The sequence below is a fragment of the Mastigoproctus giganteus genome, chromosome 1, assembly GCF_048544385.1.
Source record: "Mastigoproctus giganteus isolate SK-2022 chromosome 1, ASM4854438v1, whole genome shotgun sequence".
NCBI lineage: Eukaryota > Metazoa > Arthropoda > Arachnida > Uropygi > Thelyphonidae > Mastigoproctus > Mastigoproctus giganteus.
This window is the reverse complement of record NC_143575.1, coordinates 11,459,962-11,487,884: the sequence shown is the minus strand read 5'-3', so window position 1 is coordinate 11,487,884 and position 27,923 is coordinate 11,459,962. Positions and strand designations below refer to the sequence as shown.

At 37.2% G+C, this 27,923-nt stretch overlaps 1 protein-coding gene across 3 annotated transcripts in view; it reads left to right on the top strand.

Moving 5' to 3' along the window:
- tgo (Aryl hydrocarbon receptor nuclear translocator homolog tgo) overlaps positions 1–27,923 on the top strand; it is a 535,800-nt gene that overhangs the window by 268,248 nt on the left and 239,629 nt on the right. For 2 of the 3 annotated variants that reach the window (XM_090371450.1, XM_090371441.1), the window contains one exon: positions 19,897–19,977. The exons of the other annotated variant lie outside the window; for it this stretch is intronic. In XM_090371450.1, the coding sequence (XP_090227576.1) occupies positions 19,897–19,977 (81 nt within the window). The remainder of the gene's footprint in view (positions 1–19,896; positions 19,978–27,923) is intronic. 3 annotated transcript variants of the gene reach the window in all.

Sequence of the window (27,923 nt, the reverse complement as noted above, 5' to 3'; positions counted from 1 at the left end):
ACTCTTACAATTGAAGAACATCTTACTCTATCTTATGTTGTTATAAAAACCGACCCGTAATGCCTTAAAGTTTATGGGGGGAGGAGGAGAAAGAAAGAGAGAAATAGTCCATGTTCCACTATAGCACGTTCATCCTCGTAAAAAAAAAATTGAAAGAACGGGAAGTCTGGATATTCCATAGAGGACGATTTTTAAAGTCATGAGGCAACCTTTAAGACTACATCCTTATAAATTCAAATATGTTACGTCAATAACTCCAAATGATCACCTGGGAAGATATAATTTACGCTAACATTTGTTTATTAAGATTTGATAAACTCTTACTGGCTAACTAATGGGTTGTGAACACTCCCATTTTCATTGCACAGCTAACATCCGTAGCTGAGTAGCCAAACGCGAAGGTACAGTAGAACACGCTTTTCAGTTGACCGCGATCTTGTATTCGATCTATCTTGTAAACTTCTTGATCCTGTGTAACCGTTCTGGAGTATAAACAGATAAAGTGTCATTTTATTTGAGCAAAGGAGAACTATCCTCTCCTCCCCAGTGCTTACGTTGCACCCTTCTCCATAATGAAAAAAATATTGTATAGCGTGGATTTTCGTCGCAGTTGTTTATCCGCCAATACACTTTTTAAGAACAAGTTAATGAATTCACAAAACTGTTACAACTGGGAAAAGATATGCCGGTATATTATCAGGCATCTTTTTTCCAGAATTACGTCTTTGACAAAATCACATCTCAACAAGCTTAAACTCCACCTTATGCCATCGTACTAGAAATGGTTCGAAAATAGTCCATTATCGCTCTCACATCTAGAGCAGGGTGTCGTAACACCTCTTTTAAACTCAGGTTAATGATCCCTCACTAACGAACTCGCTCTACCACTCCATGTTACACATTTTCATTTCTGCCTTTTCCACAAATATTTCCATGGGCACCGTTATTTTGAATTAATGTATGTGATTCCAACGGTTTCTTCCAAACCAATCCAAATATGTGCATCGACTAGTCAACATCCATTCTCAGTTTAACTTGTTTCCTTTCTGGTGACTTTTGTTTATTGCATAATTGTTTGCACTTCTTCGTGAAATAGAGATTGCGGCTTTATTCTTTTCCATTTTTTTTCTGTATTGTCTACCTCGAATTTTCTTGTATTGGGTAGTTCCGACTTTTTGTCCTCCGCACTTTCAGATAGTATGCGTGTAAAAGAGCGTGGTCGGTTGGTCCTAATATATTTGAGTACTATAGATCATCGATGAATTTCTGACCACGTGCTGCCCTATTTAGTGGTTCCATATTAATCATAACAAAGCCTGAATCATCGGAGGTCCATGAAGTCCTAGCCATTTTAGATTGTGTGGAGCATAAATGAGCCAACCCCACGGATTTCAAATGTACAGTTTGTTACTTTGCAAACTTAAGTACAATATGGCATATAATTTTCATCATGTTAAATTCGTAGTCCCTCCCCCGCATTAAATCGTAAGAATTACTATGCAGATCTCTGCCTCTTCTCCCCGCTTCCCATGCTATCTTTTTTATCTGTCATCATTCTATCTTCATCCTTCGCAGTTTCTGTTAGTCAGATGCAAGCGGCATGAAAACAACTAAAATGTAGGAAAAAGCTGTATATATTTTGCGGTCATGGTCGTGGTCTAGTTTTTATAATTTAAATTGGTGTCAGGTTTAGGGTACACTATGCAAACTTCGTTAGATACTTTGATAAGAACGTTGTGTGTTAAATAGGACGCGGGGAAGAAGTGGTGGGAGTTTATTTCTCAGCCCCGTGAGATGTTAAATTCTAAACAATTCATATCAACTTCGTGAAGTCTGTCATAATGAAACCTTTTTTATAGTGGTGTATCTGAATCATTCCTCTATTTATTTTAAATACGAAAAAGCACTGGAATCCTAGCTTGCAGTTAACGAGATCTGAAAACCTGTTTGAATTTTGAGCATTTTATTTCTTTGAATAAAGAATGTGTTTGAACATGACTGTCGCTACAGAAAACAAATTTGCGTTTCCTTACAGTAAAGACAAAGTCATTATTCATAACATCGTGTTATATTAAAGTGAAATTGCTCTGTAATTCTTCCTTCAAATGCACTTTCATTAAATTTATTTTGTGTGTTAAGTAGCATTTATAGTCAAGGGAAATTCATCAGGCAGATCAGTCATTCACCACAACCCACTCACACTACAACGCCACCCCTTCTCATCAACAAATCTGGTCTAAAAACGCCAATGCTTACTTTCATCAGTCGGTGCTACAATTTATATGGGTGAAAAGTACTGAGTAAAGGAGAAAAGAGGAATGCGAATGACCTTCGACTGCCTGACGATTTTCTCCTGACTATGGTACTCAACATGGCATCGTCTAGTGTTCATTTTTTTTTTTTTTTTTTTTTTAATATACTCCTTAAAAGATTTTCGAAGGCCCATCAACCTCATCATCAGTTTTCCGATGACCTGGGCAATAAAAAAGCACATTTTGCATCACGGTAGTAAAGATAATTTATTCTAAAGTAATATTTGAACAGTAGCTATAAACATCACGTATAAAAATGTATAAAACACTGTTTATATATTTTTTGCCTGTTTTGAAGAAGAGGCTGTAACCAGTCTGGAAACGTAATCCTTATTCTGTTCAGTGATGTTTTGTGTAGTTCGCAATGAATTACTAATCCTAGCGTAGTGCACAATGGGATTTTTATTAGTTTCCCTTTTCTCCCTTACGTCAATCAGCCCACATCAGTGAAAAAAAAAAAGTTTATTGTATAAAAGATAATTTATACATAAATAGGATTTCATTTGGTTTGGGTTTTGGTTTTTATGGTGCACATAAATAAGAGAACATGCATGAAAGTGATGCGAAGAAGACGGAAATACCTGCTTTAATATTTTTCTCTGTCATCTCAAGATGTTATATTTTGAAGCAGCAATTGGACTATAACGTTATCTGGTAAAGAGACCTTAAGTTTCAGAACATGAGTGGTAAACTTCTCACTTGTACGAGAAGGGAAACTTAATCACATTTGAATACCTCCTTCATCCCACTGTGTTTTAGCAGCCTTTGGTACCTTTTCAAGGTGCAAATCCTCTCCCTCCCATCTCTGAAAGTTTCCATTGCATTACCGATAACTAACCTGAGCTGATGATGATTGCTGTATGATGTATGAAATAAATATTTAATTAATAAAATAAAGAGCCCCATTTATTAGTACCTAAATTATTGCAAGGTTTCGTGTTATGGTTAATTAATATTATATCAACTCCTATGCCTCCGTATCCGAGTGGTAATGAGCAGGTTTGCAATAGCACACGCCCTTTGAGTAGACCTGGGTTCAAGCTCCTGACTGCTAAATACGGTCGATTTGCCAACCCGCACTGAACCAGCGTGGCAGATTATGGTCAATTTCCCTCAATATGAATCGTTGAGGAGGCTTCCATCCTGTGGATTGATAATGGCTGCAGTTTACCTTTCTTTTATATCAAATCCTAATGTGAGGTTCTTGCCAGCCCATTTTGGAAAGTGCATACCATTGTTTTGTTTTGCTGTGCTCTTTGAAGTGGCTAAAGCCCAGTTTAATTATAACTGGATACCAAGCTGTTTGTTTGTTTGTTTGTTGTTGTTTTGGTTTTTAGGAGCATTAGCAACTAAGGCCATATTGCTCCGGCAATATGCGGTGGTCATTCCCTGACCTTTCCGCATCCTCCGTATTTCGTGGTGACGGGCTCGAACCCCGGTCTAATCAAGAAGCATGTGCTACGCACTGTTGCTCCTTCCCACCTGGCTACGGAGGCGCAAACGATATCAAGCTCTCTAGTCATTTTGATAAGCGATGAAATCTTTCTTTTGCTATAAAAGGGGGGGGGGAGGCTGTGCCACATATGCTTGGAAGCACACCACTCAATATCAGAATGGGGGAAGTGGAACTGTACTGTCACGGGTTCGGTCGATTGGGGCGCGGACCAACCTGTTATTAGATTCTGGATGGTTTTTTGAATCCGTTGCTAATACCATTGGCTGTGTATGACGAACGTTATCGAATCTAGTAACAACCCTGATAAGTTAAACAAATGGAAGGCGAGACAAAATACGCAAAAGGAAGTGCTGATTTAAAAAAAAAAACAGTATGTTTTGTAAATATATAACTTATTTCAGTAAAAAAAAAACTTAAATTATTATTTGCAAATCCTCTTTTATCAGTTTTCTGTAAGATTAATTGTAGTATTAGGGGAGAATTGGGTAACTTGGGAAATTAAGCAAAAACTAATAGTCTTCAATAAAAACGTATACACGTATTTATAAAAGAAGTACACAGAAATCTTGCGCTATGATGAACTCAAATAAAAAGCATAAACCAAAATAGAACATAATAAAGTGATGTTGAGTGATAAAATACTGACAGAAATACTTTTTAACCACTTGGCAGTATAGTAATCTCAGTGATAATAAAAAATCATCTGGGTCAGCGTCAGTGCAATTTTCATGTGCCAGCATTTGCAAATACAGCAAATGATGCCAAGTTTAATGCCATTTCTTGTAAGTCAGTTAAATTTGTTGCGTTGCTGTTCCTCCAAGATTATTTCTTTATAAGGGGGCGCCTCCGTAGCCAGGTGGGAAGGAGCAGCAGTGCGTAGCACACGCTTCTTGATTAGACCGGGGTTCGAGCCCGTCACCACCAAATACGGAGGATGCGGAAAGGTCAAGGAATGACCACCGCATATCCCGGAGCAATATGGCCTTAGTTGCTAATGCTCCTAAAAACCAACCAAACAAACAAACAAATCTTTATAAGGGCTAGAAATTAGACGCATTTCTTTTTCTAGCTATTATGTTGCTAGCGTCAGGCATTAGTGATAAATTCTTTAATATTTCTGCAGTCCAGCTAGTCTTGTGGCTGTAGGTTGATTACTTAATGTTATTGTATTTAAGTTATTAAAACTTAGATTTAACATAAGTAATCAAATCGGATTTAAGTTATCAAAACTTGGATTTAATATAAGTAATCAACTTGCACCACAAACACTAAAGAAAATGAAATTTTATATTTTAAATAATGATGTTAAAAAAAATTAAAACTGTTATACCACGTTTAAGAATTTCTGAAACCTACCTATGAAGAATAAAACCAATTAAAACTACATAATGAAAAAATAAATAAATAAAATTGTGTAGTTTTAATTTTTTTTTTTTTTATACTTTCTGAAATATTCGCCGTTTATGAAAGAACTTAATCTCTGTCTGACCCCCTTAAACGAAGTCGTACACAACCTGTTACCACATGCAAATCGGGTAACAGAATTAAATCAGTCTGCTTTCAGAGCCTCTGTATTTCTATTTCAAGATAGTCATCTTTAATTGAAAGTGTTACGATGACACCGTTTGAATGATTCTTTGAAGTGGAGAGCATTAAGTTGAATGGAGGTAGAGCAAGTTAAGTCGAAGTGCTACGTGGCTGAATGTGACTCGCGTCGTTGTAAGAGGATTGTTGAAACAGTTCTAAAACTAGAAAACGTCTCTCAAACACCTGTCCGGACCTTAGTCATGTTGTTCCCTATCAAAATGACTGCATGACATCATACAGACTTAAAACAACGGCAGCTTACATCAGAGTTTGTTGGATTTATAGGAATTACCATATTCGAGCATACCGTCTATAGAGAGAGAGGAATTCATGTGAGGGAGAGAGAGTATTAGCATCCTTACTGTGTTCCCTTGACCTTTATGTACAAAAGAGCCAGGTTAAATTGGTGCCTACATCGTAACGACTGAACCCAGGAGCAGTGGGCCATGGTGCTGTTCACCAATGAATATAAATAGTCTTCAGTCAGATTCTCGACGCACTTTCATCTGAAACGAATGGGGAACCAGTGATATCCCGTTAACATCGTGAAAAGATTCACTTTGGGAGGTGGTGGTTTAATAATGTCGGCTGGAATAACTGAGTGAATGTATAAGTCTCCATGCGTTTCCGCGAGACACACCGGCGTTTGTGAGATACCAGGATGAGATCCTTGATCGTCATCCCTTTGCAGGAGCATCCCAGACTTTATTTTAATGGACAATAACGAAAGCCCTCACAGAGCTCTCTCCTAGTGAAAAAATGCCTTCGAAAGAGAGTATAGCTTGTGTGGAATGACTGGCCGAATCCACAGACACCCATCTGTGGAACATGTATAGGATGCTCTAGACAGGACTATTCCCAGTCGCATGCAGCCTTCCAGAAACCTCACTTGGCTTGCATCAGCCCTTATGTAATGAGAATTGATAACTCCAGCACTAATTAAAAGTCTCATTTGCAGCACTGAGAAGTTATCTCCAGCACTGAGAAGTTATCACTCCTGTAATTCTATCCACGGGATTCACACGCCTTATTAGAGTATGTTCCATGGTTTATCGATGCGCCATTTTTGTCCGTTCATTAACTCATTTTCCTAACTGTGTAATATCTGGTTGAAATTTCTCCAGTTTTTATGCGTTATTAAGCCATTAAAATGAATATAAGTGATCACTAACATTTTTTTCGTAATATAATAAAATTTGATTTAATTTTTGAGCACCAATGTATATATAAAAAATAATTCAATGTTGCATTGTACTGATGTCGAGGGACGAGATGTAACAAGAGCCATAGTCTAGAAATGGAATTTTTAAGATTGCTATGAGTGAAGTTTTATTAAACTTGCGTATCTTACGGCAGCAATCTCGCTTTTGCCTTCGTTGGCAACCTAATGTGATTTTTAATTCCTTCATTAAAAGTTAGTTAAAAGTGTTAATTGTTAATAACAACAGTCAGAAAAAGTTACACTAACGAAGCTTCTATGGGCGCCAAGTTTGCTGATTCCTGGAGACTATCTTAACCAGTAATACACTTAGGATTTTTCTTTTGGGATCAGAGGGATGATCACAGCAAAACCCCCCATGTCTGCTTCGATATAGATAAAATTATTCAACTTTTTTGCATCTTCGCTTGGATAGTCTCTTTTGGGGGAGGGGTGCTGAAGCCTGGTAGCCATCCCCTCTTAGGTGCGCACCTGGCTTGAGAATCCATTTTCGTCCACAAATCAAATGATATTTGGTGACTTGACCGTGCTTTAAATAAACTGTGTTTCATTTCCTTTTAATGTCAAGATGTTTTTTAGCATTATTTAGTGCTTATAACTGATACTGATATTCTATCCAAGCTAAAGGATATGAAGTGGAATGCAAGGGAGTGGCATAGAAATTGAATTGAATCCATAACTTAAGCACTGAACAGAGTCAGCTGCTCCTTTCGAATTATTCTTTCTGATTTCATTGTGGAGTAATGTACATTTGTAGGTCTTGGAATCCATTTGGTGGAGCGGCATCCTTTTTCTCATAATTTTGGGAGGAATTATTAAAGGATAGCAAAAGCCATTCGTGGTATTTTTTATGAAATGTTTATATCTAGTTCTCTATCTCAGTATTATTTCCCCTCTGTAATATGGTGGTAGGCCGTTGTCCTTCCGGGATGAGACGTTAAATGGCTTGTTTTCAGTTACTTTGTTCCTGTGTCCATCTGTTGTATTTCTTTCTTCCCACAGCTACAATATTACAGCTGTCAACACACATACACACTTCACTAAATTTGCTACACGGCTCTGACAGGCGTCATAAACATATCGTTGCATAGTGACTTCGCCGTGCACCCTATTTTGAATAGCGTGGGAGCGTTCGGATGGCAGCAACAAAAGAATGTCGTAAAACGAGATTGTCATGAAAACGCAGAGTTGTCCCTGCGTTTTTACTTTTGTCAGCCACTTGCTGTGTGTGCTCAGTGTATGTAATGGAACGCATTTGTTACAGCCGTGACGTCAACAAGTGACTTCCTACCAACTCACTCTGATTTTTTTTTCTTCCTTCCCCCATCCCACTTTCAGACCAGTAGTTTCTAAATACGTTCTGCATGGACTGACTTCATTGTACTTTATTATTTAAAATGCACCTGTACGTTGTGACTTACATTTGGTTATGGTTGAAAATCGAGTGTGCTTCTCGGGATGGTTAACTCTGATCGTCGTTAAGTAAACGAGCAGAAACTTAGCTAGATCTCACTCCCTATCAGTTACGAGCACCACTCTTATTTAAAGAACACACACACATTGACTGACTTCACATGCTGGATAGGTGGATGACTTTAAATAGAAATCTGATCCGTATTGGTTTACTTATTGGATGGATTGCAATTATAGTCTTTCTTGGGTGCTGACTACTAAATAAATAACAAGAATAATCATGTCATTGCAGAAAGACTGGTTTGCTACATTTAACTGAACTAAAATACCCGCTTTAATCTTACATAATATACAAAAACTCACAAATTCTTCCTCAAAGTGAGATGTACCGAAAAGTATGCACCGTTTGTGAACATTTCATTCTTAAAAAGAACCAGTGAGTTTTTCAAGTAAATGTTTCGACTATAGCCTGCGTCAGAACCAAATACGCTACTGAAAACAATAAAGGGATACCGATTACATCAAATACAACATTGACAATTCAATGTTGTATGGTGGACTCATGTAACAAAACTGCTATCAATTGCCGGAGTGGCGATGGGTGCAGAAGGCTGTGCTGATGTATGCGTCTTTACAGTTAATCCACAGATGCTCAATTGGATTAAGATCCTAGGATTGGGCTGGCAGAGCAGATGCTTGAAGCCTTCCTCGTGTTACTCAAACCATTCTTTCGCACATTTGACAGAGTAGATGGCTGCATTGCTATCTTGAAAGTATCCCTGTCCGTAGGAATAAATATGCAATGTTGCTGTGCGTACCTGATACGCAGTCATGCTCACATGTTCTTGCATTTGTGGTGCCCGCCAATGGGACCAGAAGACCACGAGTATGCCACGAAAACGTGTCCCACACGTGTCCGTTACATCTCCAGCAGCTTATGCTGTCAGTACTCAACAGGATGGTTCTGTGATGTCTGTGTCTCCTGTGGTGTTTTCCATCGATACTGAAAAGCGTCAATCGAGTCTCATCGAACCATATAACTGGCTATCACGAATGGCTCCTAGGGTTCTTCGCATGATGCCTTGTTGATGGTCCCACATAAAACGCAGAGATTAATTGTTCCATCCTTCGACGACGATTACATTTGATAATCCGCTCAAGGCGGCGAGCCCCTCTATCTCTCACCTGCCATTTTTGGCTGAAGTTACTTCTGTTCACTGTTGTTTTACGGTTGTTTTTCCATTCGTTATCATACTCGAATCATACTAGTCTTTAAATATTCGAGAAGTGCAGCCGTCCTTTCTGTTTTTGCACCTGCTAAACGCTCACTGATAGTCATTCCTCTTTGGAAGCCCGCTCTGTTTCTCAATTTCGGTGAACTGATTTACACACCAATCAAGTCACACAGCTTTTTATTGCTTTCCTGCACACGTCACATACGTGTGACTTCTTCGATTTACATATTTTTGCATAGATTCTTGCAATAGTCCAAACCACCGTGGTTCAGATAAAGTGACTAGGTAGCGTATATGTTTTATGAAGAATGCATAATAATAAAATTAGGTCTGCATTGGCAATTATTAGTTGTAAAGTTTATCATTATTGTATTGTACAGATATAAAATCACTTTGGTTAACCATCTCAGTTCACCTTCTCTTAACCCAGAACAGCCTGTTGGCTAGAAGGGTGTACAATACTGAGAACACATTAAAGTGGAATGATAACAGTATAGACATAATAGCAGTATAACAATACATGACAATGTATCTCACGTAACAGCTATTATTACATGGTGTGTACAAATAATTCATTCATATTTTACAAATATTTCACAAATTCAATAGATGCAGAAAAGTGCCAGGAACTATTAATACAGTTCGTAGTGAATTGATATTATTAACATGCAGTTGTTAACAGGATCTCTGACTAGTTTCATCAGTCCCAACCAACTGCTAAATACTCAGTTCGTAAAACTTGTTGTTAAATGATATCCTCAATGTGAATGTCGAACATGAATCCTCAACATGACCAAACATTGGAATATTGAAAGATAATCAAACAGTAGAATGTGACATGCTCGTGGAGTATGTCACATTCTACCAGAATCAATTCCAAGAGATAACAAGAGATAATTCCAAGAGATTAAAAAACACCAGAATCAATTCCAAGAGATTAAAATAAAGAAAAAGAAGCTGTTAACAGCCAGTTTCGCCAATTTATGACCGCTGCTTGGCTTTTAACTGTTTTTACAAACTGACGGTTGAATGTTGGGGCAACTGCAACGTGAGTTTCAGTTGTGCAGTTCTGTGGTTACTGAATAACCTATCCAAAATCAAGCCTTACAAAATCTTCGCCAAACAGTACTTTATGACCGCATGACCCAAAAAGGCAACGTGATTTCACAAATGGAACTAAGTTCCCTTTGGACACGTTCAAGTTCATTTTCCTGATTCGCAATAAATGTCTATTTGCTGTGAACGCAAAAAAATTCGGCAACGAACATATCGGTTTGTTGATGGACTGATGGCCTGGACTTAAATGGCACGGATGGTTGACATGCTACATCCTTGCACTTCTCGCCGTAGTTCGACTGAGTATGCGTAGAATGATGCATATCCTGCTACTTCAGAAAATGTTCTCGATAGGAAGCAGTTAAAATCTTGGATATCTCTTAGACCGTTGGAGGCCACACATCGTACTAAGGAGACAACTTCGTGGATCCCATGCAAGTGACCACTGATTTACACAATTTGTGCATTTTCTGCTTTCATTTATTCTTAAACCGCTTATTTTTCTTTCATTAAACTGAAAATTAGCCTAATGTAAAGTTTAAGTAACAGCAATATCAATTTTATTTTAGGAGATCCATCCCGTATTGTTCTGAGCAGTATAGTTTAGTTCATTTAAACGTAGTGCATAGTGTTGATCTTTAATGTGTATTTTTAATAGCTCTACTGAGAAAATGAACAATGACGTCACTGTCGATGGAAAAATGTATGCCAGCCAGGTTTTTTTTTTTTTCTTCTTCTTCTTTTTTTCAAATTAGGCAATAAGTAAAAGTCCTATGGTACTAGATCTGGTGAATATGGGAGATGGTCCCAGATTTCGAAACTGCACTCATGCAGTGCAATCATTTAAGTGACAGACTAATGTGCAGGCCCGTTGTCCTGGTGGAACAAGACTCCTTTACTTAGTTTTCCTGGGCGTTTTCACGCAAACGCCCCACAAGGTCTGAGTAATATGTCCCTATGACTGTCTAGCCTTTCTGAAGCTAATCCATTAGCAGTATTCCATGACTGTATAGTGACTGATTTTGTCCATCATTCACACTGATTTTGTTGACTTCGGGAGCTATAATTTAAAAAATAAAAAAAAATAAAAAAAAGACATTATTGAAACCATGAAATTTGGTGGGTTACCTGACCCGGGTGCCAAACGATTCTTAAGCGCTTAAACAGCGTTTCTTTCCTGCGACTGAGAAACACTTACTTACTTACTTAAACACTAAGAAGAGAGCCCAGAAGAAGGAAGGTACCCTTTTCTTTAATTTTTAATTAGTCTTACTAATTGTACTAGTAAACCCTGCGCTTGGCTACCAAGCGGCACTGCTCCTGTTTCCCCGTGGCGAAGCCGGTAACCTGGGTGATAAAGATAAATCCCACGGCCAAAAGGAGCAGCCATGAACTCTAACAGTTTTCCACCTTTAGATCCCTCAAACTCAAGACCTGAACCTTCTGATATCAATAATGACTCTAATCAAAGTAAAAGGTTTCGAATAGAAGCATAGTGCCATGACGTACCAACCTTTCTGGTAATACACCCTCTATCCACCCAACCAGTGAGGTCTCGAGATTGTTGTCGTTTTACCAGTTTTGGTGAAACGACTACAATCTCGAGACCTCATTAAAACAGCCACCTCAAAACGTTCTGAGAGGCTGTTAAAGATAACAACATTTGGTGGGCTACCATTATCCATTACTCCCCACAATTCCTTAAATTCAATGAAAGGGTGTTATCACAAACTAGGACCTCTGAAGAGGAACTAGTTCAGGAACTCAGCAATCAAAAAGTAATCAATGTGAAAGGGATCATGACTAAAAAAGATGGAAATCTCATTCCAACTACATCCATAATTTTAACAACATTCAGTGCTCCAGACTTACCATCCACAATTAAATCAGGCTATTTAAACTGTCGAATTCGACCTTACATTCCGAATCCCGTGCTTTGCTTCAAATGCCGTATTGGGTAGCACAGTTTGTATAATCACCGTCCTCCTCACACACACCGGGTGGAAAAGACTTGAGTTGGAATCCCCTCAATGACGCGAGGAAATTTGATGGGCCTTTTTCACAACGTGTCTGAGTTATTGGGTCTCAGGCGAGGGTAGTATGGTTTTTCTCCCGGAAACTTAGGTTTTCGTCCAACAAACAGCAAATCGACCACAGAACACTCGCAATTTACAGACATATTAGATACCGCGCAATATAGCCTAAGTCACTAATGCGCTTACAACAACAACTGTTGCTTCAAATTCCAGAAGTGCGGTCATTCCTTGCAGGCATATCGAGGTGATCCCATTTGTCCCATATGCGGTTCTAAAGAGCATACTCAAGCGGATTGCTCATGATTCCCCATTACACCTTCGCAGTAAAGCATTGCTGTCTCTATGCTACTAAGATGCGGATTCTCCCATCGCATCCTATAGGGAGTACCTATATAATAACCGGAAGGATTCCTTTTATGATAATACGCCATGAACACCGATCTGCGGCGCTCAGACTTAATGAACTTGTTCATACTTAAATGTTGATACAACTAACATTTTTCAGGACTCTTCCTGTATCATCTGGTTGCATACTCCTGCAACCACATTCATTCCAACTAGATCCAATATTGTAGCATTCATTGCTCCAGACTTACGATCCGCAATTAAAGCTGGCTATTTACAATCCGTCAGTGTACAATATACAATGACGGATTGAAAATTAACAATACAGTTGGTGCTGCGGCATTTTTCCCTTATTTACAGTTTCAGCTTCATTACTAGTTGCATGCAGTACCTTCACTGCCGAACTATATTCCATGAAGTTTGCACTGGACCAGATTGCTGAACTTTACATTTCACTTGACAATATATACTGACTCTCTCAGTGCAGTCTCTGTCTTTCAGTCTCTGCCATAAGGGAGAATTTCTCTTCCTGTCATCCTACACTGAAAAACGTTCGCTACCATTTACTATCCTGCAGCGAATCCAATCAATCAGTAACTGGTACTGACAAGTTATCGTAACGATAACTGGTCACAGATAGAAAAGTAGTGCCAATTACCAAATAAAGCAAGATCCAAACTTGTCGCTCTCCAGATTCAAACGAGAAGTGGTATTGGCAGTACTGAGAATTGGACATATTCATTTTGCGTATTTTTTTATTATTGGTAGAAAATCAACCCCAATGCCCATCCTATCACACTCAACTTACAGTCCGTCATTTTCTGATAGATTGCCCTCTTTATTCATCCATCCTCTCAAGAACCTTCCAGTCATTCTGCAGAATTATTGTACTTGAAGCTTATTGGTCTGTATAGATGTATATAATACAATAGCTATATACTATCTCTTTTGAATATGAACGGACACAGTTTGGCCCCAGTAGTCCTTGTGTCGTTAAACCTCATAACAACTACCCTTTCATACTCATGCAAGAACTTTTCAAACGCCCTTCGTGAGTATTGTTCTCCGAGTTATGACCACCTCCAAATGCCGAACCCTGGACCGCTCTTAGTGTGGGTAATTTTCTTGAGCCAGTTTTCATGTCAGTTTAGATGAACTTTATTATGTTGCTCTTACTTTTGAGAAACTGTGATTTACACATGAAAGTAAAGAATGTGTTGGTAAATAGACCTTTGCTTTTCTTTCTCGTTGTATTTCCGTGCGGCGCATGCATTTGACCCTTCATGACGTGCTTCGAAATTAAAATGAATCTGCTGATTCGGATAATTTTCCAATCCCTATTATATGTAGCCTATACACGCTATTTAAGTACATAGTTGAACGAAGGTAATGGCAATAAATAGTAACGATTCCTTTCATGTTTTTTCGAATGCTGTTTTTGTTTAAGTTAATGTAATTCTAATTGTCACTTGCATATTTAGTGGGCAAAATATTGGACCTCCTTAATAAGTTGAATATGGCTGCCAGAACTGTTGGAACTTCTACCACTTGAAAGTAACTTTGATAATACAGTATAACAAAATACCCTTTCTTTTGATGACATCCATATTGATTATTAGATTGTCGGTTCTTAAAGTGACAATAATAGTAACAAACAAAATTATATAGGTGGAAATACCTTTCTGCCAACTGATATGCTGAAGAATATTGAAATAAAAAAAAAACAGGAATTAAAGTATTGGACCTAGTGGATTAACTTCAAGAAGGACGTCCGCGAGGGTCAATGTATCCTATCCTCGAATTGCTTCTGTTCTAAATCCAGTTTTTCTGTTAGTAGGATTAAAATTTCAAAATTTTCGATAATAATTAATAATTTTGCAATGGCGTCTTTCCCCCTTGCGATTTCTTTTGTTTTCGGTTTCAATTATAAATGTTTGTGTTTCATGTTGATGTACTAGCCCTTTTCCCCTGCCGATATTTTTCAGTAGTTCTGTATAATGTCTCTGCTTGAAAAGCCTTTAGTGTTTCTCACGCCGTTGACGAAATTCGAACTTGGATTGTCTTACGTATTTATTGGTATGTGGATCAGTGAACAGTTTGCCGTGTCACCATTTGATGCATAGAAATTTATATTAATGACAGAAATTTATATTAATTATTAATGTTTAATTTCTCGATTAGGTATCTAATAATGTCGTACATATTGGGCATAGCCTCTTTCTGTACATATCTATGAGCAAACTGGGATCGATACTACTTGGTGTATCGATCTCATATTGTGTAGGCTGCCTGATAACTTAACTTTCTGTGTATCTGTAGTAATGTAGGCGTACTTGCATTTAATTATCATACAAATGTAACATGCAGTTTTAATCTATACTCAATATTTACTCATCATTTTAAGCAGATTTTAATTTCACCTGACGTCCAAAGGTTCGTGATTTCGATGCTAGTATTTCAGCTAACAGCAGTAATTCGTTTTTGCGTGTAAAGCCACTGGCTCTGAAGGTGTTGCTGTTGTGTGTTGGAATAGAACCTAATTCGCAAATAATGATTATTTCCAAACGACTGGCAAATGATGACCATGTGGTCCACTTCGCAAAGAATACAACGCTTTAGTGCCTTACTCCTAACGATTTCCTGACACTCAATTTGATTGATTCCACTTCAGACTGTCAATATCATTTGATTCCTTCTAATTAATTGGTTTAACGTATTGTCTTATGTATAATATTGGTATTAGACAAACTTCAGTATAGACAGCTAGTCCCTCGTGGTTATACAAATCACTGTCATTGGAAATCACCTCAATTACAGGAAGAACACTTTATCCAATGAAAGCCAAAAATATCGAGAATTGCTTTCTCATTATTAGATTTATTATTCAGACGGTAACTGACTGCATGAGATAATTGACTGTAGCTTGAGAGACTGATTCGTTTTCAGATGCCATCATAATGATGCCAGTTACTAAGAAAAAGAAAATTCCGTTTGATGGCAAGAAGTAGATGGCGTACAGTTTTCTCCCTGTTTCCTATCTTCTTAGTAGAATAGCGGCAGAATCACCAGCATCATCTGTTTGGAAATATTGGGATTCGAATCACATCATTGGGCAAGGTGACTTAGCCATTCTCAGACGAAGGTAGAGAGGATTTTGACCACTTGTTTTTTCATCCTAGAAACAAAATGGCTTTAGAATGCAAGTAATTTACGAATAGGACACACTGGTGCTTTATGACCTAATTTGCCTTCCTACTAACTGAAAATAAGCCCAGTCCTCTTGTTACTATATTTGCAGAAACCATTACCTATAAATTGAGCTTTTACTTCGTTGCATTTGTGCTAGAAAAAATCAAGAGAAAATCAATGAATTTCGAAAAGTAGCATGCTGATCGTTTAAAAAAAAAAATAAAATAAACAAAAGTTTGCATATTCTTGTTCCTGGAGCACAACAGTTACATATATGCGATGAATAGCATCAATCATCAGTTGTAATTCAGAGAATAGTTATTTTTGTTTAAAATGACCATGTGCTTTTACCCTTCTTACGAACTATCTTACTTTCACTGCGTGTTTATTTATCAGAATAAGCCTTATTTATTATTTGCTATTACAATCCTAAAATGTGAATCTTTTGGAAATATTCCTATTTTTTAACATAATTTTTAGTTGTTTTCATCTACCTATATGGTTTTGAAGAATAACTCTGCGTTTCTTATATACACAATTTGCAAAATGCAAAAGTGTGTTTCTTTACACACTTTTCCATTTTGAACTTAACCTTTTAGTATGTCACAAGTGAGATGGGAAGGGAAGGAGCCCTTCTAGATGGAGTGAACAGTCATGGATCATCATCAAATACAACTTGATCTTAGTTACTGTATGCGTATCCTTAAAAATACTGCTGATTTTAAAATGCAGTTCGGTGTATTTTATAAGTCCACTTTCGTCATTTTCATTCGCTATCATTACTCGAAAAATAACACTCTTAACTCCTTCACTGAAACTAATCAATCTCCACTGTCTTTGGATTGATTACTTTCACTTGGAACTATATTCAGTTTTCTCAGAAATATTTGGTCACCTGCCTGACAGTGAAATGGGTCCATCCAGCTGTATGCAAAGTAGGAGTAATCATAAAAATCACAGGGTCATCGATACCATATTAATAATTTGTCTTTGCTTGCTACCGAAACCTCCTTCAACTTTCCAAAATCACCTATATCCGAAGCCGCGAAAAGATACGGGAATGAGTGATAAAAACCGTCCAGTAAGTTAGGAATACCATTACAGAAATCGGTGGACCCTTGAAGAGGGGAAAGTGACATGAGAGGTCCATGCATAGACAGAAGTGCTGTTGCACTGATGTGGTTGCCATAATAGAATTATTACTGACATGGTCAACGAACTCTAAATGCAGTCCATCTTCCTTGATCTCCGGAATGATGGAAAGCCCTGTGAAAATACCTGTGTAGCGATGAATAGTGCTACACGCCGTTAAGGTTATCTGATCGAGTTTTTGGTTTTGGAAAATATGGAGAATGCTATTTATTGTTATAGCAGTGAAATCTAGAAGAATCTTAGGGGACAAAACCTGCTTATTTATAGGCTGGGCTGAGGCCTGCGATCATAGTTCAGAGAACTTTTCAAAGCCTTGCTCTATATTGACATTTTGAACAATTCCGTACTATTTGCTCTGGCAATGTGAAATACAAGTATCCCTGTATCTCATTACTGTATCTCTGTACATATCTATACATATCATAATACACACTGATATGCGCTTAATGTATTAATTAATAATGCACTTCGTGCATGTAGCATGTGTGAAAAAGGAAAAGAGATGTTTAGTAATTGAAATTAATGTAAGAATGCTATCCTGTTATCTTTCTTTCGATAAGGAGTCGGACGAATTTATCAGCCAACGCTGATCACCAACTGTAGATTGATGCTCTCAATGACAGAAGTATAAAATTAAATTTTGAATCATCACTACCACCACCACACCTAAAATAAACTCGTGGTTTCCAGTAGTGTGCAGGCCTAGTGTACGACAGGATAAGGCTTTGATTCGAATTACGACGCCAGCCTAAGTTGATAAATATTTCTGTCAAAACTGATGGACTTTTTTTTTTAATCCTGTGACCGAATTAATCGGTCCCAGGTGAGAGGGGTTTTTTTTTTCCCCTCTCAAAACCTGGGTTTTTCATCTAGCAAACACGAAAACCGACCATAGAATACGCGCAGTTTATAGACAAGATTATACTGACTCTTAGTTGTCTCGGCTCAAACTCTAAACAACCCAATGCATACTTCCATTGATGGTGGTCAGAACCGCAAAGCCAAGACTGTAGTGGGCAGCCGTTTTGTGGAAAACAGCATTGCAGAATTGATCTGAATGGCACAAAATCCTGACATGAATCTTTTCTAAACATTCTTGGAATAAGCTAGAACGTCGGTTCAGGACACGGCCACGACATCATTCTTCCCTGTGCAGCTGATGACTGCTTTGAATGAACAGTGAAGAAAAGCACCAGCTGTATAATCCCGTAGATTTGTCGAAAGTTAATGCCAGTTTCGCGCTTACAAATTAATTTCCTGAATAAATTTCCATTTCCTTAAAAAGTGATGGTGTCCAAATGCTTATGGCAGATCAGCTTCATCTGCTGTGAATGACTTTCTATGTTATAGTTGAACTGTGCACGCCGAGATTGTTAGAAATAGACTGTGTTCAATTACGCTATAACTTTGACAACGAAAGCTATCTGCTTTGTTAAGCGTTTTAGCATTTCTTTCTTCCTTTTCTTCTTAGTTTACATTTATATAATGAGTATAAGTATTTTGGGTTATTTCTGGATAATTGCCGCTGTTTATTTTACGTTGCAAACTAGCCTACATGGTGTAGTGTTTCCATTGGGATTGAGCGTCTCTGGAGGCTGTTATTGATTCCGATAAAACATTGAGCGGAAGAAAGAAAAATATAATAGAAAATAAATTTTATTTTTATCTACTGGTAAAATTACTTTTTATTTTTCTCTCGTTAAGACCAATTGCCATATGAAATGTAAAGAACGCGGGGCTGTTGGTCATGTCTACATTCCTACGGGCCTATACTTTTTCTGAGGTTTTAATCTCATTTAAGTTACTCTGTGTTTATCCTTTATTTGAACGATTATTCGCTTCCAGCTGCTTAAGGTACTTAAAAATTTTTGTACTTGCTAAAATAGCTTCACGTATACCAACACACTGAGGCTCGATATGAGAACAGAAAATCCCCGTTTAATGTAGTACCATCTTTATTTGGAATTTTTAAGGGGCCACCGCGTGATGAATCAGCAATTCTTATATTAACTTATATTCCCCTGTTCCACTACGCATTTGTTTGATATGTATTAACATAACACTGTATTAAATGCCAGAGGCAGTGCGGCATCCCACCCAATAGGAAAGGAAAATGCTCAAGTGTGCAAACATCTACCGAAGTGCGGTTTTGGGAGGAACAGCGATAAGAAAAGTTTGGAATTAACAGCATTGTGAGGAATGTTTAGCAGACTTGAGTGAGTTAGTGAATTCATGGCACATTTGCTCTGTTTATGTGTGTTCACATTGCAAACTATCCTAGACATGGCAGTGGTTCTCATTGTGGATAGTTAAAAAATGAATCTTTGTAGTAGAATGAATGAATTTTCGCTCTTGATTGGAATCTTTAGGGTAAAGTATAGATTTTATCTATGCACGATTATATGTATAATAGATTACTGCTAAGCAATATTGTTAGAAGCCCAATCTACTTTTTTTTTTAAAAGCTTACGGTTTTTGTACTTCTACCTACCATTTGTTCTTGTGAACTCTCCGGTAAACCCTACTTAATCTATCAAGGTTAGTTTTGTTAAATGTTAGATAAAAATGGTAACCAGTATAGTTAAGTCTTTACATATCAAAAATATACATAACCTATTGATGTTTCCCAAACTCCAGGAGATAATGATTCAGTAATTAGTACAAGCTCAAATAAATAAACAGCGCCTCGCATTAGTAAAAGAAATTAAAATTATTTTCTTGCTGTTTTTGCGATCAATGTTACCTAAAGCATGACTGCACGAAACCCTAGCTTTTCTGTGAATGTGTTAGTCAGAAGTTTAGTATTTGTATTTTTATTTTGTTCCAGTGCTGTTTTTCATATTCTGGCCATTCTAATTTTATTTTCCCCGTTTTCTTTTTTTATTTCATTCTGCAGTTCTGATGAAGAAGATAACCAGGGTCCTAAATACAGTAGAATGGACGAAGACACAATGCAAGACAAAGAGAGGTTTGCTAGGTAAGTCCAGCCCAGTATTTCAGATGAAGACACCCTTGTCGCCCGTGCAGTTCCTCCGCCGTCCCTCAGTATTTGAAACCGATAGGGGATCGTAATATCATAATGATTTGACCTGGTTCTCAAACATCTGCAGCAGCTCTGTGAGCTGTAATTTTTTCCATTCGCCAAATTATAATTAAATTTATATCTGTAAATTAATTAAAATCTTCTTCATATGCAAAGCATATAACTCAATTGGTTGTACTTACTTTGAGAACCAATTCGACTGTTTCTTGAAAGTGTTTAACACGCCCAACGTATGAAATTTGGCTTTTAACATGCAGTGGCTCTGTTGAGTCGCTGGCAGTAGTTGAATCCATGGTGTGTTTGATATTGCAAGCTGTGGATATAAATGGATCAGGATGTGATCATAGTAAAAGGTGCCAGATATAGTAGTGTTTAATTATTTTGATGGTGAACTCTTAATTTTGAATGAGAGTTCAGATATCTTAGCAAGGAGGATGTTGGCTGGATCCTTATGCTTCCGATCGAATTAAGTTAATATGTGAAATGCTATAATGAAATGTGTGGAATACTATCATATCGAAGGAATAATGAGTTGTGGAAGCCAGTTTCGCTGGCGATTTTCATGGATAAACATAATAATTTAAATTGATTGGCAGAGTGATTATAAAATAAAGCGAAAAAAAATTATTTCACATTAGTTTGGAAACTAGAAGGGTCCTGATAATCTGATTATGTTGGCATTATTGTAATAAGTTTATGAAAGGATGGTAAATAGAAAAAGTGAAAGTTGAATAGATGCTTCCGTGGTGTGTTATGGAATAATTACCTGTGGACATTGTATTCAAGTATTTATAGTCAGATGAGATAAGCAGACATGAAAGACATTCCCTGGAACCGCAACTTATATTTTGATGGCGATTTTAATTGATCAATGCAATAAGGGAAGAAAAGAACAGAATTAAATTGATTGATGTAGTGTGATTAGAAAATAAATACAAGTGGAAAAAAAAATTTGCGAAACTGGAAGTTTCCAGATTGAAATCTAATCGTCACCCTTGTTTTACATGTTTTTACTTTCCCAAAGAGCTTAATTCGACATCCAAAACTTGGACTGTAATTTATCGAGAGACTTAAAGCGAGGTTCCACACAGTACGAAACTGGTTTGTCATATCGCAAGAAAGAACATATGCAGTTGACAGGCAATACACACTGATATGCGCTTAATGTATTAATTAATAATGCACTTCGTGCATGTAGCATGTGTGAAAAAGGAAAAGAGATGTTTAGTAATTGAAATTAATGTTCGAATGCTATCCTGTTATCTTTCTTTCGATAAAGAGTTGGACGAAGTTATCAGCCAACGCTGATCACCAACTGTAGATTGATGCTCTCAGTGACAGAAGTATAAAATTAAAATTTGGATCATCACCACCACCACATCTAAAATAAACTCGTGGTTTCCAGTAGTGTACAGGCCAGAGACACCGAAGGGGGGAAGCGGGTCAGCTTCCCCGGGCCCAGACATCACGTAGGGGAGCCAGATATTGGGAACTACAAAAAAGTAAAATAGGAGGAAAAACGCAGTTCCGGCGAGGCTGCTTTCACCAAGAGCCGTACTGGCTATCGGTGAAAGCTTAGTATTTTGTTATTTCTTTGAAAGCAGTTAATTGCAGCCTGTAGAAGTATAGCGACTTTTAATTACACAGACTACAGCCTGGTCTGTAAGTAGACTAATCTACTTGTCTTTTCACTGATAATTGTGTGTGAGTGAACATAAGAGATGCTAAAAGTTCGACTACCAACATCCAAACACCTGCGCATGATGCCCAGATTTCAGGAAACTTGCAGAGTGGCTTTTAAACCATTGTGGTTGCCAGATTTAACTTTACCAGACTTTTTCTTGAGGAGGGACTTTTCCCTTCAGAAACTACTGAAGGGAAACGTATTCAGAAATAAGTCTTGCGATGTCGCTAGCTTATTTCTGAATATAAATGAAGGACATTTCGTACACGATATAGTTGTTCGCCTACATGTTTTTCGGAATTTGTAGCGGTGGTAGATTTTTTCAACATGTCTTACGAGTGTGGGGCTGGAGTATGTTCGGGGATTTCTATGCTTTCAAGTATTTCTTAAGGAGATCTGATTTATTTCTGTTTTTGAATGCACACTGTTACTTAGAATCTGATCGATGCTAACTACTTGAATATGAACTTTACTGATGATAAACTAATTTACCAGAGTTATTGAATAAATAATGCACAGGTCCAACTGTGCGTCTAGTGATATAATCCTTTTGAGCGTTTTTCATAAATTGAAAGCCAGAATTTGAATGAACGTGTACTAACATTTCAAAATGGAAAAGAAAAACAGTGACTTTAGATTAGATAGCAGGTAATGGTCAGCGTTCCTTCATTAAAATTGGGGCTCCTTTGCTATATAAACCAGCCAAAATCCACAGTTCATTTTGGGTATGTTTTTATTTACGGAAGCGATATAGTGAATTACTCTGGGAAAAATATAATTACTGAATTGTGAACCAGGAAAAAAAAAAAAGTCCATCCTTTCCTTTTCAGGAAATATTAATATAATTTCATTATTGCCCGAAAACTCCCACAAAAAAGACTATGTTGGGGAAAACTGCATTCCAATCCTGCAGGACAATCCGATACTACACTAGGTTGGAACTGTAACTGATCTTATGGGAAAGTATGCGTGGGAGATACTTCCCTGCAATCTCTTCCCTATAGTTTACCGATCCCGGTTGGGTTCTTGTTACGTAAAGTTTCAATTTTAATGAAGGACCTATGGATCATCACTTGATATTCGACTTGAGTCACTGTTATGCACCATTTGGAAACATTAGTACACTAATATATTAAACTGTCAAAACAAACATATGATACTGTTCATTTGAAGTCTATCTTTCAGTTTAGGCTCCATGGATTGCGTCATTGTATTGCGCACATATTCGCACTGTGCGTCAACTTATGAAGTGATTCTCTTTGTGTTCAAATTTCAAATCTGCCATCTAGCTTTAGCTATCACCTTTTTACCTCCTGTTTTGTTTTTTTTTCCATTACCGACTTATATTAGGAGGACAAGTGACGACAAGCTCTCAACTGATTTCTGTTTGCTGATTTTGTCAAACTGTTCTATGTGGTAACCAAACCAGTCATCTGCAAAATTTTCAATTTCTCTACCTCTTTTATCTTATTTTCGATTTATTTTATTTTGAGAGCGGAGGTGTTAATCTGGAAATACAGGCGTAAACAAATATGTTCCAGATTAGGCGCCAGGATTAAAGTACGCATTCCTAGTCATATTATACCACCATCACGTGCTATCCAAGTCTGTCTTATAATAGGGCCGCTTTGGTAGTTTTCCATACTTAGATAATAATTACGCACGCTCAATTTTACGCTGTTTCGAAGTGGTGGTACAGAATATAATTTCCAATAACCACAATTTATGCTCACTCGTTGTCATAAATGCAACAGCAATTAATTCCAACTAGTTATCCGATTTTTCATCTTCCATGCTTTTCCATTTCTAATGCCATCAGTGATGCAGATCGAAAGCCAAAACTGTACTGAACAAATACTAAAATTCATATTAACATACACTCTAATAGATATTTTCATTTTAAACCATTGGCAAACATCATCAAGAGTCATGGACTCTTGCGAATACATATGCTGTCTGCAGACTGTATACAGCTACTTATTTCTCGCGACTTGGAGCCCGAGATTTGTCGTGCCCTGTCAAAATGTAATTACTTGTTTAATATTCATGATAATACAGTTCAGGATCGTGCTCTGAGTTTTTTCTGTTGTTGTGTTGCCTCTTCCGTGTATACGCGTAGCTTTATCTTGAGTAATATTCTACTGTATTGTATTGGTATGTACTTTACAAGAAGGGTCTTATTTAACTCCATGGCAGCTGAGTAGGTTCACTTCCTGTCTGTGATGAAGACTTTCTGAAGTACTCTTCAATCGAAGCCTAGTCAGCTGATCTTGGGGATAGGGAGTAGGATTTTCCCCGTTAGGTATTCCGATTTTTTTATTTACCGTGTACTGTAACTACTGTTAGTTTGTCGTGAGTTTTTGGGCTGCCAGGTATAAAGCGTGTATGAGCAAATATTTTCTTAGCCATTATGGTTACTTTTATGGTTAATGTTCTCTTTATCTATTCGTGTAATTGCCATTAACTACCAAGTTCTGGCGTTTGAGAAATGCTGATCTGAAGAAGAGTGCGTTCTAACCGAACTGCACTTTATCTACACAGTGAGCCAAATGACCGTCTCCAATTTTGAATCACTGAAGAAAAAGAAGCATCCAGTTGGGGATTTTCCACCTATGAAATGATACGAACATTTGTAGTCCAAACAGTTGCTCATGATGCGCCCACTTACTGAAAAAAATAAATAAAAATGAAGACTGCGTACTTTTGTGGTGTAGTTCAGGTTTAAAACCAGCGATGCGCTAAACTTACCATAGCGCTATAGTCAATTTTGATGATAACTGAGAAGATTCCAGTTCTATAAACTTATTTTAGTTCCTCTAAAATAAGTATTCTGTAACTGCAAACTCTGTAAAATATTTTAGATTGATCGGAATTCCTTAGATTGGTTGCTTACAGTTTTGGAAGTCAGGTATCTGTATTGATCTTTAAGGATTATTAGTTAGTTACATAAAAATAACCTTTAGGGTATGATATTCTACTAGACCCTACGAGGTAAATGTATGGATACTTTACTCTACGTGAGCGTATTCCATAAATGTGGACGTATCTGAAGCAAAATATCGTGTCAATTAGCCGACCACATAGTCTTAAAGGCCAATTTTAATGTCATTTGTCATAGCTGCAGGTTGCGTGCGTAACTTTACTGCATATATAACTTTAGTTTGGATAATTGCCTTTCTACCTCTCTCTCTCTGCTTTGCTCTGTGCCTTTTTTTTTTTTTTTTTTTTTTTTGGAGGGGGGATTAGTCCTTGAAAAGCTGAATTAAATGACGCATAAATTCAAAATAGAACTAAACCGGTCTTTATTTTTCTGCAGGGGAAAAAATTACCATGGAGATTAAAATGTACAAAATAATCAATATGAAGGTGGACATGATATGAATCCCAAAAAGGAAGCAAAAAAAAAAAAATAATATGTTTCGAAAATGAGCTAATAAATTGTTGTAAGTTTTCTCTAATTGATACAGTTTTATTGTAATAGGACTTACGTCCATATTTTATAAGAGAGTGTACATAAAGGCATTGATCTCTGAAATTGCAATGTTAACATCTCCAGTAGCTTCTAAAGAGAAGTGTAGCATAAATAACACCTCTCTAAAGAGAAAAGTATACTGTTATTAAATTGAAAACTAGCCCAAATTATGGATTCTGTGCAACCATGGCGTTTGACGTGCAACGTCTCTACTGATGAGGAACAAATACCTCTTACCTTTTGGTTTTACTCAAGGTGAGAGGTGACAAAATGTGTGAAAACAAGTTTTCAATTTTGAACTAATAAATTGCTCTAAGCCTTGTCTGTAATCAGTACAGTTGGGCTATAGCATACACGTATTATTGCGCTTGGCTTTCTTTTGATATCTTTTTCTAATTCCTTCTCTTTTCCAAATTTCCCTGCTTTAATTCTAGAGCTGACCACAAACCAAAGGATACTACTTAATGAAATTAATTTAACAGAACAGAAAGTATTGAAAGATTTTTTTTTTCTTTTTTAATATAAAAGTTCATTTGTAACAGAAATTACGATTTCAAAGGTGTTTTCCACCCGGACCACAGCAAGGACGATGCAACCGGTGCACAGTTACAGCGCGCAGTTAATAAATGGACACAAACTTTACGAGTACTTCTAGTTAGTTGCTGCAGATCGATCCCGTAGATGTTCAGTGAAGGAGTTCAAGACAATCCAGAATTCCTAAAATAGACGTTTGAAGTCATTTCATAGTCATAGCTGCATTTTTCACACTGGATTTTACCTCTCTCTTGAAGTAGGTGGGAGGGAAAATTGACAAATCCTGTTCTGTGCCATAAAATGTCTTCTCTGCACTATTACATGCACGAACCACTTTACGATAGTTACTTGGGGTTATATTTTAGTCACGCCATCTGCTGATTTTTATCGCGCTTAGCTTTTCTTTTTTTCTCTGTTTTTTAATGGAGTAAACAAACGCATCTCTGTTGAAAACCCGACTTCTTATTATCGGTTCTTGCTGGTTACAAGGTTAGAAATGCCAGGTGTTCTCCCCGCTAATGAGTACAGGTGTTCACCTGGTGACGATATGAGTGCAGTAATGATGTTTACACCTTTTGAATTCTTCTAGCTCACCCCCTAATTATATACTTTACTCCTAGTTAGGAGATTTTCCTCTAGAGTGGGACCCTATTTAAGAGGGTTGTTTTTCAGTGTACTCGATGTGTACTTTTGTATAACTTTGAAACAAATATTGGCTTGCTCCTATAATGCCCTGACAAGAGCAAACAGTGCCTCTAAAAGAAAACTGAATCTACAACTGTTTACGCAAATAAATGGACTTTGGTTTAAAATGACTGATGAGGACTGTTTAGAAATCTTGTTTTTAGCCAGGGGAACCTCAGAGATATCCATTTTATTTCTGGTACGATATGTACAAAAAAATAAATAATAATAAAGACCAGTTGCTTAATTTTCCTTGAAACGCGAGTAACTATCTTTTGTGATAACCGCTCTCCCAGGATCGAAGAATTTCTAAGGGATGACATCTGTAATTACAGTGTATTTTCCGTTTTTCAAATTTTAAGTTTGTTTATTTGTAAAAAAAAAAAAAAAAAAAAAAAGCACACGAGTACCTTGTTCTTTCCCCTTTCAGAGTTGTTTCAACTGCAGAAGAAAACTCAATGGTCTTAAAACTTGGAGCAGAACGCTAACTTTTTGACGGTACTGATTTCAAACAAGCTGCACTGCGAAGATGTTACTCTACCATTTGTTTAACTATCGGTCCAACGTCTCACAGTAGCGGATCTTCAGTAACAATTCCCAGACAATAATCAAAATAAATGCATGCTATGTGGAGGAATACCTCAAAAATTATTATTTAAAATTTTTGAGATATATCTTCATATGCCGCACATTGAACTTTTTTTTTTCTTTTTTTTTTTGACAGTGCATTAGAACTGTTCTCCTGGAAAATAATAATAATAATAATAATAATAATTATTATTATTTTAAGGGGCCCCAGATAATCCAAACCCATATGTGTCTATTGTGTCCATAGAAGTGTGTGTGCTCACTGGCCGATTTGCATGTGGTGCTGGCTGAAAAACTCGGAGTAACTCAAGGGAGGAACCATAACTCCTCCGTCTGAGATCGGCTAACTAAAGCCTCGATTGAAGAGGACTTTATAAATTCCTCCAGTCCTGCATAGGATTCGAATCTAGACCTTTCCAAACGAGTGGTAAAACTATACTATCACGGAGGATCCCTGAAAGAGAATACTTTAGTATCACCATACTCTTCAACATTCATATGAAAACGCGTTGTGAGCGATTCTTGACTTTCAGGGGTTATAATACCCTTTCGCTTCTTCACGAGCTAACTTCATATTTTAGAAATGGCATTGCTTTATTCATAAGTTCACATATGGTGCTATTGCATAGGCGTGAAAATACGTTCGAAAGTTTTGTAATTTTGAATAGCATTAAATCATCCATAGTACCCTAGTGCTCCTTTAAGTTAGCTAACGCACTCTTGGTAGTGAATGATAAAAATTCCATAGTGGCTTTTTGTTCCATATTTTGTGTAGCTCTCTCACATAACCAGATCTTTACATTATGCAGTAAACTTGCATGAGTGTAACTGTACTCCATAAGCTCACAACAGACTAGAAGTGAATTTTCTTTTTTCAGCCGGCTACGATTATGCTCTCATTTATTTGGCGGTTTTCCC